This window comes from Gossypium arboreum, chromosome 4, assembly GCF_025698485.1.
Source record: "Gossypium arboreum isolate Shixiya-1 chromosome 4, ASM2569848v2, whole genome shotgun sequence".
NCBI lineage: Eukaryota > Viridiplantae > Streptophyta > Magnoliopsida > Malvales > Malvaceae > Gossypium > Gossypium arboreum.
This window is the reverse complement of record NC_069073.1, coordinates 14,866,293-14,884,639: the sequence shown is the minus strand read 5'-3', so window position 1 is coordinate 14,884,639 and position 18,347 is coordinate 14,866,293. Positions and strand designations below refer to the sequence as shown.

Sequence of the window (18,347 nt, the reverse complement as noted above, 5' to 3'; positions counted from 1 at the left end):
CGCTCCCGAATCTTCCGTAACTGCTATGACGCTGAAAGAGCTAGGGTTGAAAACCCTAGCTGATAATTTTAGGTTTTTGGGCCTCTGTTGTTTGGGTCTAGTTTAGGTCTGGGCTTCGAGTGTATTTGGGTTAAGGTTGTAAGTGGGTCCACTGGGTAGCTTTAGGCCTATTAGGTGGTATCCGGGTAAATGGGTCTGAGATGTTTGATTTTGGGCCCACTATTTGGGCTTTGTAACATGAATTGTTTATTTTTTAATGGACTTTTAAAATAAATAATCATTTATTTTTTGTTTCGTTCTATTTATTTAGTTAAGGGCCCGGTCAAATTTGGGCTATTACGGACATGTGGCAAAAATTATAAAAAAAATAACAATCAATAAAAGATATAAAATTATTAAATTTTAATAAAAATATTTCAAAATGGAATTTTATTAAAAATTAGAAAAAGAAATATAGAAATCATAAAAAATAAAATTTTATAAAAATTATAAAATGCATCAAAAGGCCTTTAACTGTTGACCATTAAAATTAACGACCCCCAATTTTTTCAATCAAAGCCATCATGTGTCTCAACATAGCATGACTGTGGCGAAAAATTATAAAAAATAAAATGATAGAAAAATTATAAAATATTTCTTTTGGTACGATGATTTTAATAATATTTTTTACTTAATTTTATATTTCTTTACATTTTTTAATTTTCTTACGACTTTATAAAATTTTATTTTTTCTATATTTTACTATTTTTATAAAATTTTACAAATTTTTATAATTTTTACAACTTTTATAATTTTTTCTAATTTTTAATATATTTATATTTTACTAATTTTTATAAATTTTATAACTTTAATTGATTTTTATTTTTATTTTTTCACATGTCACGTCGTGGTTGTGACACGTAATGACTTTAACCGGAAAAATAAAGAACAATTAACTTTAACGGTCAATTATTAAAATTAACTATCAAAGTGTTATTAATGTATTTTGATAGTTCAAGTACACAATTAAGTGAAAAAAGCTTAATTTATACATTTTAAAAGTTTAAATACCCAATTAAAATAAAAATAGTTATTTGTTTTCTTTTTTAAATTTTAATTACTTAATTGAGTGGAAAAAAAAAACATTTTAATTACTTTTTCTTAAAGGGTTTCTAGACGTTTAGTTTGTCTTCTAAACTTAGCTCAAAAAAGGCTCATCACTAAAAAGACAATAAAATAAAACATTCAACAATGAATAACCACCGTCGACGATTGTAAAATAAAATAAAATAAACCCAATAATCTTCAACTTTTCAGGTTATATAAACAACGTATCCTATCATACAGCATCCAAGGGTCCATAAAATCTTAGTAACCTTTTCGTGTCGATTTGTTGTTCACAAAGAAGTACCTGAGAAACTACAAAGGAAAAATGGAAGTGAGAGTTGAAAATGGAGGATCTTATGAAGTTGGAAAATCGGGGTGGGGTAAATCTTTGCCAGTTCCAAGCATTCAGGAGATTGTAAGAAGCGATTCTCAGTCAGTTCCCCCAAAGATACATTCATGAAAATAAGGAAGGGCCAATTATTTCCGAGTATGTGGCTGATTCTCTTGAAATTTCCGTCATAGATTTCTCATTTCTAGCCAAAGGTGATGAAGATGAAGTCCAGAAACTACACCTTGCTTGCAAGGACTGGGGCTTTTTCCACGTAAATCCCATATCCCCTCCCCCCCAAACATGTATTTTACTTGGAGTTCAATTCAGAAAAATTGAAAATCGGTTCAATCATTATTGTGGCTGAGTGTAATGAAGTAATATTAAACGCAGGTAATAAATCATGGGGTGAAAGAGCAGATCCTGGAGAAGATAAAAGCAGCGGTAGCAGCTTTCTTTGAGCTGCCATTCCAAGAGAAAAAGAAATATGCAATGGCAGAAAATGAAACAGAAGGATATGGTCAAAACTTTGTGGTCTCTGAGCACCAAAAGCTTGATCGGTCTGACATGATTTATTTATTCACTCTCCCTTCTCAAAATAGAAACTTCAAGTTCTGGCCCCTCTCTTTACTAGGTTTCAAGTATGTACCCTCCAAGTTTATGTTATCTTTTCTCCGAATCATTTAAAAGCATTATATATTTCGATTTTCGAGTTGTATTGATGTTTGTATGGACTGTATTTTGACAGAGAAGCATCGGAAGAGTACTCGAGAGAAATGCAAAAGATAGCCGAGGAACTCCAAGCCAACTTTTCAGTATTAATGGGATTGAAAAGAGATGGGTTAAAAAGGTTACAAGGGGGAGAGCTTAAACAAGGCATAAGAATGAATTACTACCCTATTTGTTCAAGGCCTGATCTTGTTCTCGGGTGTAGCCCTCACTCAGATGGCACAAGCTTCACTTTGTTGTTGCAAGATGATGATGTCCCTGGCCTCCAAATTAAGCACAATGAAGCTTGGGTCCCTGTTAAACCTATCCCAAATTCACTTGTCGTCAACATTGGTGATGCCACTGAGGTAATATATATATATATATATCATATGAGTTTGATTTTAAACTCCATACTTATGTTGATTTTTTATTCTTTGGGGTACAGATTCAAAGCAATGGAATGTACAAAAGCATTGAACATAGAGCCATAATAAATGAGAAGAAACCAAGAATATCAATTGCAACATTCATGTTTCCAGATGATGAGCAAGAAATTGGTCCAGTTGAAACAATGATAGATGACCAGAATCACCCCAAATTGTATAGAAACATCAAGTATGTTGACTATGTTAGAGAAATGTTTTCCAGGAAAATGGAACGAAAAGCTCACAGTACCCAATTTACGAAATTACATGACAAATAATTCATAATATATAATACGTTTTGTTCACAGGAATAAAATAAGATTGTAATGAAATAATTATTCTATAATAATGAAATTATAAGAATGTAATGAAATTGAATAGGCATTACAATAATTTGATTAGTTTAAATGGATTGAATATTTTAATATTTTTATTATAATTTAATAAAAAAATATTTCTGGAAGTTAAGGTTTAGTGTCCTAATTTTTTTAAATAAAAGTTTAATATCCTAAATATTTTTCTCTTTCGAGATACTCTCGCCTCTCACTTCTAAATCATTTTTCTCTGCTAAAAATCCCCCCAAATACAAGAACACCTATATTTCTAATTTCCAACGAGCTTTTGCTTGCTGTCCCGTTGGCTACCGTGGCCTCACCTAGAAAGCGCTAAAATTTTGGCTCTTGCTTCATCTCAATCTCCTCTTTCAATTTTTCTAATTACTTTTCTCTAAAAATCACCACAAAAACACAAATCTACAAAAAGAAGTCAACAAAATCCCCTTTCTTTTTGTTGTTGGAATCGCTCCGATTACTTTGGTTATTGATGTGTTCTTTCTTCCTCCTCACCTCTTTCTCATATGCAATTTTTCAAGCATCCAAACCCCTTTAACATGCATAACCATAAAACCTCTCTCTTCTTCTGATTCATACTAATGATTTGCAGATTTTATATTTTTTTTATAGGTTTATGTTTTGATTGAATTTGGTGACAGTTGGTAGCATGGGTATTGCAGGGATTTTCTTGGGGAGGTTATTCGTTATGGCATGAAATAGAAATTCTGAGAGGGGAGCCCAAAATGGCCATTCAGGCCCTATTCCCAGGCTGCCTGTAATAGGTTATTCCATGGAATAGCAAACATTCGAATTACTGTACTCCTTGGAATTAAGGCTGAATCAATTGGCTATTCATGCCAACCAAATACAACGTAATTATTATTTTTCTTTAATTAAATTGATGCTACTAAATTAAAAATAAAATAATATTTCAAAATTTGTGGTCAACATTTATCTTATAAATTTACAAAATACATATGATTAATTATTGGACTCATTTTGAAAAATACATTGAAAAGTAAAAAAATGTTTATTATTATAATTATTTTTGGTCAGTTTAATTTTGAATATCATTGGTAAGTATATTATGGTTAACGTTAGTTTTGGAATTCAATAAATTTTTAGTTTGATTTTTGAATTTAATATTTTTAGTTTTATTTTATCATATTATTACCTGAATTTTAAACTTGAAAAATAAAAAGTTTATTTTAATATTTTTTAGATTTTATATAATATTTTTAAATTTTAAGTGATACTGTGGTACAATCTTACCGAACTTATGTTTAAAGACTAAATTGAAAAGAAAAATGTTGTCAATTTCTAAAATTAATAGAGATAAAAGAAAAATTCAAAGATGAAATTAAAGAAAAAATACTAAATTTAGAGACTTTATGCACTAAAAGAAATAAACCGATTGAACTATTGCTCTATTTGTAACTTTTTGGGTTCCATATTATACAAATAATTGATTGAATAAAAAGTAAAAAGTTTAACACATTTCTAACCTAAACTCTTTTGGGTAATCATATTTGAAAGTGTTTAACACATATTTGAGTTTAATAGTTGATGGGTGAAGGAGTTAGCTAATGGTGATTGTGGGCTTCAACCATGTTGAATGGTGATTTGAGTCGAAGTTGAAATCCAAATCCGATTCAATGAATCTCATTCTCAATTTATGCTTTCTTTGAAATTAAAGACTCAAAACAGAAATCAAAGTTTTATAGCCTTTTCAAACAAAAGCACCAGCAACAATACAAATTTACATTAACCCTGGTTCCAAGCATTTCACTCATTTAGGGTTTAGGGTTTGAATTACGACTCACAAGAATCTTAAAATTGGATATGTTTGAAAAAAAAATATTATATATAAGCTTTGGTTTAATGTGCAATGTTATGCATGAACTTTAATTTTATGTAATTTTATATATGAAATTTTAATTTAATTCAATTTTCACAAATCACTAATAACATTATCGAATTGACACCATTTTACATTAATATATTGCATCAACAAACAATTATATTAATCTAATTTAAAAAATAAATATATATTCATTAAACATGACTCCCCTTAACTTGGGCATCCCTCTTACAGCTTCGTATCTAGCCTGACATTTCATGCCCTTATAGTGAATGTGGTCGAGCTTCTCATGCCACAATTTTAGCTCAATGATCCCAACTTTATTGCATCGAGAAGGTTAAATGATCATATAACAGTTTTCAAGGTTCCTTGCTCCTTCCACGATACTGTCTCCTTACATTAAAATGACACAACATTTATCCTTGATGAAATTGACAAGCATAACCTGATCACATATCTTACTAATATTGATTAGATTAGCCTTCCATCCATCAACAACAAATACATTATTCAACTTAGGTTGACTAGGAGCATTTAGAATTCTTTTGTCAAGAATTTTGACTTTCTTACCATTTCCAAATTTCACACAACCAGCACTGTTTTCTTCAAAATTTGATCAGCAATTTGCATTACCAATCATGTCGCGAGAACTTCCACTATCTAAGTATGAGACATCATCAATTGTAGCCTTAGGGGGCTTTTTTTTCCAAAAATAAACCAAATAAATTAATTATTTACGAAAATGACCCGCTTGCAAAATCATATATGAAAATGACTCGTTTTGAATAGTGAACCTCAGTGCCATTGTTTCCATTAGCGGCACCACCTTTCATAATGAGCCAATCATTGGCTGATTTTATAATAAAAAAAAAATTAGGGTTTATTGTTGCCATTGTCAACACTGAACTGAAGTGTGATTATATAAAATGTTCAAAAATTTGATGAAGCAATTACTTTTTTTAGATTGGATGAAAAAAGGGATGGCGCCATGACCACCGACAACACCCAATTAAATGCTTTTAAACTTTTGATTTATTTACATATTAGGTCTATTCCTTTTAAAATTAAATTTAAATTTAAATAACCCTTAAAAATATAGAAATAACAAAAATAAACTCTTTTCATTTTTTTTATTTTTTAATAAATTTCTTCATAAAACTAGAAATTGAATATTCATCACTAATAAACTTTTTAATATTGACAAACAAAGTGTAAAAGGAAAACCATCCCATAAATTTTTCATGTCGTAACTCTCGGTTCCAAACATTAAATGACATGATCCTATAAGGTTAATAAAATCGCCATATCCATTATAAAAAAAAATAATAATAACAAAGAGTGACAAGAACAATCTTTGTCATATTAAACTTATTTTTGGTGACAAAATGAAACGTCACATTTTATGTATAATAAAGATGACAATCAAATTGTCTCGAATAAAGGCTATTAATTAATAATATAGACATAGAGATAAAAAAATTCTTTAAAATAAAAAAATATATATAATTCATTTTACATTGATGAAGATTCATAATCGTTATCATTTTGGTTGAGACGTCACAAAACATTACCTATTAAAGATAAATTTTGGTGCCAAACAATTAGTGACATAAACTTATGACATTTTTCAAATTGTCATATAAGATATACCATCAACTATTAAATGCGATGATTTTTTGTTTTCATCACGTTTTTAGTATTTTTTGTGATGTTATTTTGAACATCACATAGGAAATTCGTCGCAAATTGATAGTTTTGTTGTATATGTCCATAGCCATGACATTCATGGCATTGAATTCCCTTCTTATCTGTAGCAGCTTCCTCATTGATGACAACTCCTTTGGGTTTTCGTTGTTGAGGATTCTAAGGTAATTTGTTCTTGCATCACTTCTATAGCAGTGCCATGCTTAGTGGGCATTGTTTCAATAAATTGTAATGCAATGCTCTTTTCTCCTTTTCTTTTATTTCTCTTTGCTTCATCTAGGTTGATCTCAAAGGTTTGAAGGGATCTAATCAACTCATCAATGCACATTGTACCAATGTCCTTGGTTTCTTCAATGGTAGTTGCCTTGATACTAAACCTTTCAAGCAATGATCGAAGGAACTTTCTGCCCAGTTTAAAGTTTATGTATTCATCTCCAAGGGCAAAAGCCGGGTTGTATAAGTCATAGAGTTTGGCATAGAATTCCCCAACTGTTTCATTCTTCTACATTCTTAGCTTCTCAAATTTAGTAGTGAGCATCTACAGTTTTGATTGTTTTACTATGCTTGTACCTTCATGAGCAGTTTGAAGGACACACCCCAGGCTTTCTCTGCAATCTTGCATTTAAAGATTCGTTTGAACTCTTATCCATCTACATCACAAAAGATTGCATTGAAAGCTTTCAAATTAGCACTTTCAAGCCTCTTTTCTTCTGTAGTCCATTGCACTTCAGGTTTTGGGATCTTGACACCTGATTCTTTAGTAAAAGGTTGTTCCCAACCATTTAAAATAGATCTCCAGGCTCTTTCATTTGTGACTTCGATAAAAGTAGTCGTCCTAAATTGTCTTTACCATTTAACTGGATTGTTGGGAATCATCCAATTTATTGGAACCCACCATTCTTTGAAAAGTCAAATGGGGTGGGCACCGAAAGTAGAAAGTAATATTGGTTGGCAAGTTGGGTTAAAAGTTGGCATGGGATAATTGCAATTTTGGTCCCTAATTGTATAGGGACATTGCAAGTTGATCCTTGAACCTTAACTATAAATAGGCCTAACCATTTCTTACTTTCTTCATCCCATAATTGCCATTCTCTACTCAAGGCATTATTCTCTCTCTCTATTTGTAAATTTCACTTGTAATTTTTGGAGTGAAATATATTTGGTAGTGCCCGAGGACGTAGGCAAAATTTGCTAAACCTCGTTAAAATTCTGGTGTTCCTTATTATTTGTTTTGCATATTTTGTGAATGTGATTGTAGTGATTTATTGTGCTATTAAATTACGATAGAGGGATATTCTGGCTAGGAAAGACTTGGTATTTAAGTGATCTTCGTGATCTACCTCTCTTCCGGAATTGAACTTGGTGTGATTTTTCAGTATAATAATTTTACTCTTTCACACGCTTCCGCGCAACAATTGGTATCGAGCCAGATTCGTACTTGGGGAATACGACCGCTTACGGTACTATTCACGATACAACACTATTCACGATATCTGAGACTATTCACGTATACGGCACTATTTACTGAATACTGATGCTTCACGATACGATGAGTTGGGATTGAGGAGAAAATGGCAGCAAAGATCGTCATCGCAAGGACTATCGTGACAAATGCAAAATTTGAAGTAGAGAAATTTGATGGTACCAATAATTTTGGTATGTGGCAATGTGAGATCCTGGATGTCTTATGTCGCAAGAGCTAGATATAGCCCTTGAAGAAAAACCCGACAAGATGGATGACAAGGAGGGCCAAGATCAATAGACAGCGTGTGGTACAATCCGCCTATGTTTGGCCAAAGAGCGTATACTGTCATGAGGAGACATCAAGAAGAAGTTATGGGATACACTGGAAGAAAAGTTTCTAACGAAAAGTCTTGAAAATAGGCTTTATATGAAAAAGAAACTTTATCGATTCACATATGCACCGGTATGTCGATGAATGACCATGTGAACTCATTCAATAAAATTTTAGCAGACTTGCTAAATTTGGATGAGAAATTTGAAGATGAAGACAAGGCATTATTGTTGTTGAATTCCTTCCGATGAATATGATCATCTTACCACCACATTGCTTCATGGGAAGGACACGATCACATTTGATGCGATCAGTAGTCGTTGTATAGATCTGAGACTCGAAAGAAAGATAAAAGAGATCACGAGATACAACCGCAGAAGTCTTAACAAGAAGAGGTCGTTCACACAAGCAAATCTGGTAGAAGGGGAAAGTCCAAAGGGAGACCCGCCAAATATGAATGTGCCTTTTGCTGTGAAAAAGGGCATTGGAAAAAGAATTGTCCTAAGCTACAAAAGGGCAAGGCTATTTCTAATGCATGTGTAACGGAGCATGATGAGGAGTCAGACTTTAGCTTGGTTGGCATGGCAATGGCATGTCAAACGGATGAGTGGATTTTGGATTCAGGATGTACTTACCATATGTGTCCTAATAAGGACTGGTTTTCTAGTCTTAAAGAGCTAGAAGGTGGAATTGTTCTTATGGGCAATGATAGTGCTTGTAAGACAATGGGAGTGGGTACAGTCCAATTGAAGAATCACGACGGCTCAATCCAAGTCTTGACAGATGTTCGCTACGTACCTAGCCTGAAGAAAAATCTCATCTCATTAGGGGCCCTAGAATCTAAAGGGCTCACAATCACTTTGAGAGATGGATTACTAAAAGTAGTAGCTGGGCAATTGACGGTGATGAAAGGCACAAGAAGAAATAACTTGTACTTTTTAAATGGAAGTACAGTTATTGGATCAACATCAACAATTTCTACAAAAAATGTAGATTCAGAAGCTACCAGATTATGGCATATGCGATTGGGACATGCTGGTGAAAAAGCTTTGCAGACATGGGCGAAGCAAGGCTTGTTGAAAGGTGCAAATTCTTGCAAAATGGAATTCTGTGAACATTGTGTTCTGGGCAAGCAGAAGAGGGTAAAATTTGGTCCAGCAATTCACAATACGAAAGGAATTCTGGACTACGTTCACAGTGATGTGTGGGGACCTACCAAAGTAGCTTCTTTGGGAGGTATGCACTATTTTGTTACTTTTGTTGATGATTATTCAAGAAAAGTATGGGTGTATCTAATGAAAAGAAAAAGTGAAGTTTTGGATGCATTTCTGAAATGGAAGAAGATGGTGGAGACTCAGACTGGTCGAAAGGTCAAACGACTTCGATCAGATAATGGTACTGAGTACAAAAACGATCCATTTCTACAAGTATGCCAAGATGAGGGCATTGTGCGACACTTCACTGTTCGGGATACACCACAGCAGAATGGGGTGGCAGAACGCATGAATCGAACTATACTGGAGAAAGTTCGATGTATGTTGTCCAATGCTGGATTGGACAAAGAATTTTGGGCTGAGGCAGTTACATATGCGTGCCATCTAATTAACCGTTTGCCATCAGCTGCAATAAATGGAAAAACTCCTATGGAGATGTGGACTGTAAATCACATCGATTATGATTCTTTACATGTATTTGGTTCCACTGCATATTATCATGTAAAAGAATCTAAGTTAGACCCAAGAGCAAAGAAAGCATTATTCTTGGGTATAACTGATGGAGTAAAAGGATACCGTCTCTGGTGTCCTAATACAAGGAAAATTGTTTTCATGAGATGTGACTTTTGATGAATCAACCATGTTGAAGTACAAGGATTCACAAAAGGATGACAAAACCAGAGTACTTTGCAGCAGGTGGAGCTTGAAAAGGTTAACGATGATCCAGCTAATATTGGAGGGACAAATGATGAAGAGGTTCCTACCCAAGAACCTCTACAGCAACAAGATTCAATTGCATATAGAAGGCCAAGAAGAGAGATTCGTAAGCCTGCTCGCTTTGATGATATAGTGGCCTATGCACTTCCAATTGCAGATGATGATGTTCCTTCTACTTACACGTATGATAAGTAACCCCGATGGTGTAAAGTGGAAGCAAGCAATGAATGAAGAAATGCAGTCTCTTCATAAAAATAAGACCTGGGAGTTGGTAACACTACCCAAGGGAAAGAAGGCAATTGGATGCAAATGGGTATATGCAAAGAAGGAAGGATTTCCTGATAAAATTGAAATTCGATACAAGGCTAGATTGGTAGCAAAGGGTTACGCTCAGAAAGAAGGAATAGATTACAATGAAGTGTTTTCTCCAGTTGTGAAGCATTCGTCTATTCAGATTTTGCTAGCCTTGGTTGCGCAATATGATCTTGAACTAGTTCAGCTTGATGTGAAGACCGCGTTTTTACACGGTGATTTGGAAGAGGAAATCTATATGACTCGCATGATGGATTCAAGGTTCTTGAAAAGAAAATTGGGTTTGCAAACCGACAAAGTCGCTTTATGGATTGAAGCAATCTCCGAGGCAGTGGTACAAGCGATTTGATCAGTTCATGAAAGGGCAAAGGTACACAAGAAGTAAATTTGATCATTACGTGTATTTTCAGAAGCTACAAGAAGAAACTTTCATATACTTGCTCTTATATGTTGATGATATGCTAATAGCATCTAAGAGCAAAGTTGAGATTGAAAGATTGAAGACTCAACTCAATCTCGAGTTTGAGATGAAAGATCTAGGAGAAGCTAAAAGATTCTCGGCATGGAAATATGGAGAGATAGAGCTCATAATAGAGTTAGCTTGTCTCGAAGCGATTTGAAAAAGGTACTACAGCTTTTGGCATGAACGAGCGGACAAAACCTGTAAGTACCCGTTGGCTTCTCATTTCAAGCTTTCGCACAACTATCTCCTTCGACGAATACGAACGAGAATACATGTTGCAAGTTCCGTATTCTAATGCAATGGTAGTTTGATGTATGCAATGGTGTGTACAAGACCCGACATTTCACAGTGCGTTAGTATAGTGAGCGGTATATGCATAATCTCGAAAAGGACATTGGCAAGTCAGAAATGGATTCTACGGTATATTCGAAGACCGTGGATGTTGGATTACTGTTCAAGCAGGATAATACACTTGGTAAAGGTGTTATTGGGTACGTTGATTCGACTATGCGGTGATTTGGACAAGTGAAGATCAACCACCGGTTATGTGTTTACACTTGCGGAGGACCAATAAGTTGGAAGTCTACACTACAGATCTACAGATTGCATTGTCAACCACGTGGTTTAGTACATGGCAGTAATGAGGTCAGTAAGGAGGCTATTTGGTTACAAGGTATGGCTAAAACCTTGGGGTTGGTTCAGAGCATATTAACGTGTATTGTGATAGTCAAACCGCTATTCATTTAGCAAAGAATCAAGTCTATCATGCACGCACAAAACATATCGACGTCATTTATTCCATTTTGTGCGGGAAATTATTGAAGAGGGAAAATTTGTCTTCGAAGATCAAGACCGCAGATAATCCCGCAGATATGATGACCAAGGTGGTATGAAGAACCAAGTTCAAACATTGTTTGAACTTGATTAATATCCCGCAAGTTTAACAGTTGAAGAAGGCACTATCAAGTATTGTTGTCAAAAGCGAGAAGAATTGTGTGAAGATAAGATTATCCTAATCAAATCTTCAAGGTGGAGATTATTGAACCCACCATTCTTTGAAAAGTCAAATGGGTGGGCACCGAAAGTAGAAAGTAATATTGGTTGGCAAGTTGGGTTAAAAGTTGGCATGGGATAATTGCAATTTTGGTCCCTAATTGTATAGGGACATTACAAGTTGATCCTTGAACCTCAACTATAAATAGGCCTAACCATTTCTTACTTTCTTCATCCCATAATTGCCATTCTCTACTCAAGGCATTATTCTCTCTCTATTTGTAAATTTCACTTGTAATTTTGGAGTGAAATATATTTGGTAGTGCCCGAGGACGTAGGCAAAATTTTTTGAACCTCGTTAAAATTCGGTGTTCTTTATTATTTGTTTTGCATATTTTGTGAATGTGATTGTAGTGATTTATTGTGCTATTAAATTACGATAGAGGGATATTCTGGCTAGGAAAGACTTGGTATTTAAGTGATCTTCGTGATCTACCTCTCTTTCCTGGGAATTGAACTTGGTGTGATTTTTCAGTACAATAATTTTACTCTTTCACACGCTTCCGCGCAACACAATTATTGCCAAAATTTCTTCCTTTTTTTCTTCTATTAAGGTTTTATGAGAGTGTAATAAAACATGAACAACACCAGCAATTCAAACTTAAATAATAATCTAAGCCAATATGCTAGTGAAACCTTGAATTTTCCCTCCTTCAGGTTACCAATATGCTAGTGAAACCATGAATTTTCCCTCGTTCAGGTTAAGTGATCAGCTGGGCTGACTCGGACCCATTCTTCCAGTTGAGGGAGTTGTGACACGTCAATAGCCCATGGATTTTGATTTGAGCGACGCCTAGGCCTGACCCAGGCCACACCTTGGGACTTAGTCAGGATGAGGTAGGCTAGTTCATGATCTGGTTGCGAACCAACTAGATATCCCACATCAGTTAAGAACAAGCAGCCAGCTTGGGCTGTCCCTTTGGGGACATCCGATAAAATTGGAACGATACAGAGAGTTAGAATTTTGAAGTTGAGAAATGGTCTAAATTTTTTTTTTATTTTGAAGTTGAGCTCCATGGATGGGATTAGAATTGAGAGTTAGAATCTGGGTTTGGTCTCCATATTCGATTTGAGTCTGAGTTTGGTGAATTAGCTTCTGGGTTTTTCCTTCTCATTTATATTTTTAGAGTATATTTAAATGTTGATATTTGTGTTTGGAAGCGCCATTGTTTTTGCACTCACTGCTCATAACCCTATGGTTTGTGTTAGCAGAATTGAAGTACCAAGATGAACTGGAATTGGGTATCATTGAGGAATGAATTTGGATAAGAAGTTCAAAACTGATACGATGCAGCTGACATGCCAAACAAACAACCAAAAGGAAAAGAAAAGAGAGGTGGAGCAACATGGTAGTGCAGCAGTATCAACTGTTAAATTTTATTGTCATTCTAAGATAATTAAACAATTGATCAAAGGCTAAGCACTTGAACGGAATTCAGTTTCACAGAATTTCAAACTTCCACGTCTTGCTTTCTTTACATATTTATCCAACGTTATATATCAGGTTGGGGTCAAGCTAGGGCTAAACCAAGTCAAGTTAAGCCCATGGGTCTGACCGGCAAATGCTGAATTGATAGATAAAGGGTCGTCCGATTTTCAAAATTCCACTTCGCAAAACGGCCCACGATTACAGGCTTAAGCACAAATGGGAGCTTCGAGGCCTTTGAAAAAAAAAGTAAAAACCCCAGAGCAGGGTTTTACATCAAAGAGAGTTTTAGAAATTTGGTATCGATGAGTGGAGGTGGAGCACCCGATTTTTTCTACAGGGAAGCTCAACGTCTCGGCTATGTTGCTCGTTCAGCTTTCAAGGTTTCGGATTTCATTACTTTTTCTTTTAATAGTTTCATTTCTTTTTAATAAGTTCTTGCTTGGTTTTCAGTTGCTTCAAATACAGAATCAATATAAGTTAATAAAGCCAGGTTGTTCAGTTCTTGACCTTGGTTGTGCCCCCGGTGCTTGGCTTCAGGTTTTTTCCTTTTGCTTCAAAAAGTTGCTTCTCTTATTTTTCTGAGTCCCTGTTGATTTTTATGTGGATTTTTCATGGTGTTATAGGTTGCTTGTCAGAGTTTGGGTCCATTGAAGAATGGTGGGGCTGTTGTGGGAATTGATGTTAAGGTAATATTCACTGCTTGAAAGCCTCTATAATTTCTTATGTTTTGTTTTGGTAAGTGAAAGATTTTCTTAGTATGATTGTAATTTATGGCAATAAAATTTGGGATTTTCAGAACAGAAGGTAAAGGTTCCTTCTCTTCACTGTGATGCAAGGGTTCAAACTATTTCCGCTGATGTCATGAAACTATCCAAGCCACAAGTTATGGAACTCTCGCCTAAGGTAGCAAGTAGTTCAAGTTTTATGTCCATAATCTTAGAATTTTGTAATGTTCTTTTAAGGAGTTTTTTCTCGGTTTTATTTGAATTTGAATGTTTAGCCAATTGCCAATTCAAGTGATTAAATGATGTTTGCCAACTGTTGTCATTGCTGATTGGGATTCGAATCTCTCGAGTCATTGCGCTGATTTAGTAATTTTTCTTTACAAATTTCCTGTTCACTCTTTTCATCCTAAATTGTCTTTATTGCATGGAAATCTAGATTTGATGTCAATTCAAACTTTGCATCTTTTCTGGCTTTGATGATTTGAATGAAGGAAAGAACAAATTTGGTCACTTTAGACCAGTTAGAAAAAAATTTATCCAACGAAAAAGATGCAATCTGGTAATAAATAGATTTTATGGATGCTTTAGGGGGTAATTTTTTGTATCAAACTTTGCTTCCCTGTTAGGTCGGCCTCTTGTTTCTAAAAGGCATCAATGTCTGGAACCTTTGTCCATGCTCATCCAGATATGACCTTTCAGTGACATGGAAAAATTGAATACCACACTCTTCATTTTGCTTGAAGAATAAATGTCTGGAAACTTTTGTCCATGCTCATCCAGATATGATCTTTCAGTGACATGGAAAAATTGAATACCACTTGTGTTGGATAGGTGCTTATATCATACACTTACACCCAAATCCGAATAACATAGCTCTTCAATTATGTTACACAAAGTTAAACTTAGTCTTCTATTTGCCTATATGGTAAAAAAAAAATTCTTTATAACCTCTTACAAATGTATGTGTCTTGTTTTGCAGAAAAAAGGGTTCTCAGTTATACTTTCAGATATGTGTCCTTCGGTTTCAGGAATTTCAACTCGGGATGCGGCTTTGTCCTTCGAGTTAGGTGTGCGAGCACTCGATTTAGCTGTCGGTAGAGCCATGAGCGTGTCAAATGATAATTTCCAAAATGAAGGAGTGTCATGCACTTGTAGTCCATATGATAAGGGTGTATTGCTGTCCAGAGGGCATCTCGTCATTAAGCTTCTGGAGAGCGAGGATACAAAAGGTGAGATTTCACCCATGTTGCTCTGACTTTGGAACTACTCGTGTTCATAATCCATAGATGGCATTTCTCACACTTTTGTTTATGGTGTTTGCAGAATTGAGCCAGATTTGTAAACCACTCTTTAAAAAATCAACATGGTTAAGGCCCAAGGCTACAAGATCCTCATCCAGAGAGATTTATTTAATTTGTCAAGATTTAAAGTCACAGTAAGGTTCAGAATCTTTAGGTCCGCAACTATTTGCTACCCCAATGGCCTCCCGGATATGAATGTCAAATTCGGGTATGTTTAATTTTTTTAAATGTATTTGGAGTATCATATCTCCATACTCATATCCCAAAAACATATCGAACCCAGAATAAGAAATGCTCTTGAGAACATCTTTCTTAATAGTACTTATAAGAAAATCAATACAAAAGATATATATACACACACACACACTAGAATCATGCATATCCATTGGATGTGGATCGAAAAGCATGAAAAACATTTGCTTTTATATAGTTTTGTTTTCCAACTAGGTTTTACTTGGTTTCATGAAAAAAAAAAGAAAGTTTTATCTCACTTGGTGATGTCAAACTTATTTTAAAAATGTTGAGGAGGGAAATACTTGCATTAATGTAAATGTATTTTCATGTGATATTTATATCCATATTTAGAAATGGAGAAGCAATGCATGTTTCCTTCTAGGGATAGAGTTTGAATCTCTTCTAGGATTGGTCTAAAAAAATGTAAAATATTAAATATCCACATTTGATTGATTGGAATAGTTTATGATCCAAGAATAAGGTAGGTATAAAATGTTAAGAAGAAACATGTTATATGGAAGGTTAATTGGGGATAAGGTATTAACTACCACATGATGCTAGATTCCTCCTCTTAATTGACCTATATTATTTTTTTATGATACCAAAATCCTCTAGGATTTTCGTCTAATAATTTTGTTTTCAAGTGTTTCAACCCTGATCTTTTGTTATTAGCTTTAAAAAGAAGGGTATTTAAGTGAATGTATATTTGAAAATATAATTATCTACAATTTTTTTTAATTTTTGATATGTGATCTTAAGTTTATCAAAGTGGATAATAAATTATATATTTTTGTGGATAGTGACATTTGATATCAAAGTAAGCTTTAAATATTATTAATATGTGAAAAACTTACAACAATAGTTGCAAGAAATTTATTTTTCTATTTTTATAGGGTTTTGCTCAAAGAGATAATTCACTATTTTAAAATTTTGTACAAGTAATTATTAATTTTAACACTCACTAGATTAATAATCTCGTGCAAACTTAGATTGAAAACTAAATAATTGAGTTGTTTTCACACTAGATTGAAAACTAAATAATTGAGTTGTTCTCACACTCAATGCACTTGCAAATACAAGTTTCTTGTTGAACAGATAAGTGTAGAAATTCTGTGTGTAAAAATCTGTATAAATCTCTAATATTTAAACTAATTTCAATTTGTTAACATACTAGATTAATTACAATAAATCTTTTCATTAAACTAGTGGAATAATAAGCTTGGTAAATGTCTTCAATAAAACTAGAATAAGTCTTCAATCTTTAAGGATAAGTTTTATAAATTTACTCGATCCAAATTAATCTCGAAATTAATTTGCTTGATCAATCTAAATTAATCTCAAAAAATAGGTTCTTATACAAGTTAGGATATGACAGATGAGTGTACGCATGTCAAAACCATCAGCAAAGATCATAATCCCAGATATACTAAATTATGAGGTTGAATCAACAATAAAAACAATGTGTTGGAGCGAAATGGGAAATATATATATATTGCATAAAATATGTATTAGATTTTGATTAAATATATAGAGTTTCTAACATCTTTTGCAAACAAAATGGTAAAACTCAATAAACCATGAAGTTGGTTGATGAAATTTATAGATTGGTCCAAATCTGATGATAGAGATGAGTGAATAAAGCAGGCTTGATAGACAAGATTTAGTCAAAATTTGTCATCATCTGTCCCCACATCTCCAAATACCAATTAACAATAGCATGTCAAATCAATAAATAAATAAATATTCCTTTAAAACAAAGGCAAACTGAAATGAAGTCTCGTCATCATCACCACCATTATCATTATTAGTTATCATCCCTTCCCTTGAATTTCCATGCATGCTTTGTAGCAGTAAACGTTTGACTCACCTTTTTCACACTCTCATATTTTTCTATTAAATTCTTCTTCATTTTTTTGTCTTTTATTACAAAATTTCTCAAACATTGTTGGCTTTTATCACATGGAAGCATGTGATCATCTTCTTTTATTACAGGAAAACAATTTGTTTACATATCAGATTCTGCTTCTGCTATCCACCTATTTTACTTCCAATTCTTTGTCCTTTACTTGGGGGCTTCTAATGCTTTAGTTTGATTTTAGAAGCAGTTTTCGGTGAATGTTTTTCTGTATTTTTGTTTTTAATTGTATTTTTAAGGTGTGTTTGGACACTACAGATAAAGTTTAATTATTTTATAATTACAAAAAAAATTTAGACGTGTTTGGCTGATAGAATATTATGTTTGGTAGTATAAATTATAATTACAATTTTAATTACTATACATTCATGTTGGGTAACATGTTAGTCCTAGATTATAGTCGATAATATGATTACTAATAAAATAAATCCAATATCATATACAACTTTATTTAATTACTTTAGCATTTCATATTTGTTAGATTATTCCTTTTTAACATTCAATATATACTACTTATTATTATTTGTTAGTCCTTGATCGAGTTCTTTATTATCTAAATCTGAATTTGAATATATATCTTTAAAATTACCAAGATCTCATTCTTTCATATACTCTTATAGATCATTTTAATTTCACATACGAATGAAGTTATGAAGTAACATACTAATACAACCTAACATTGTTTTCTTATGCTATACTAAAGTGACGTTAATTTGAGAAATCTTTTTTTTTTTAAAATAAC

General features: G+C 33.5%; 1 protein-coding gene and 1 pseudogene across 2 annotated transcripts; both read left to right on the top strand.

The window, feature by feature from the left end:
- Positions 1-1,411: 1,411 nt before the first annotated feature.
- LOC108460070 (protein SRG1-like) lies at positions 1,412-2,828 on the top strand (annotated as a pseudogene).
- Positions 2,829-13,681: 10,853 nt separating this feature from the next.
- On the top strand, positions 13,682-15,760 carry LOC108459544 (uncharacterized). Of its 2 annotated transcripts, XM_017758928.2 has the most exons (6): positions 13,682-13,810; positions 13,881-13,967; positions 14,054-14,116; positions 14,232-14,333; positions 15,135-15,384; positions 15,479-15,760. In XM_017758928.2, exons 1-6 carry the CDS (start codon positions 13,733-13,735, stop codon positions 15,592-15,594), a joined length of 696 nt encoding a protein of 231 aa, XP_017614417.1. In that variant the 5' UTR covers positions 13,682-13,732; the 3' UTR covers positions 15,595-15,760. The 2 variants fall into 2 exon arrangements, with proteins under 2 accessions (XP_017614417.1, XP_052883139.1); XM_053027179.1 differs by lacking the exon at positions 13,881-13,967 and having other exon boundaries at positions 13,687-13,810.
- The last annotated feature ends 2,587 nt before the right edge of the window (positions 15,761-18,347 follow it).

Excerpts from the sequence above, each read along its gene's own strand:
- LOC108459544 (XM_017758928.2), top strand. The coding sequence starts at position 13,733 with ATGAGTGGAGGTGGAGCACCCGATTTTTTCTACAGGGAAGCTCAACGT. Across the intron at positions 13,811-13,880 it reads TTGCTCGTTCAGCTTTCAAG|TTGCTTCAAATACAGAATCA; the intron begins GTTTCGGATTTC and ends CTTGGTTTTCAG. Across the intron at positions 14,334-15,134 it reads TTATGGAACTCTCGCCTAAG|AAAAAAGGGTTCTCAGTTAT; the intron begins GTAGCAAGTAGT and ends CTTGTTTTGCAG.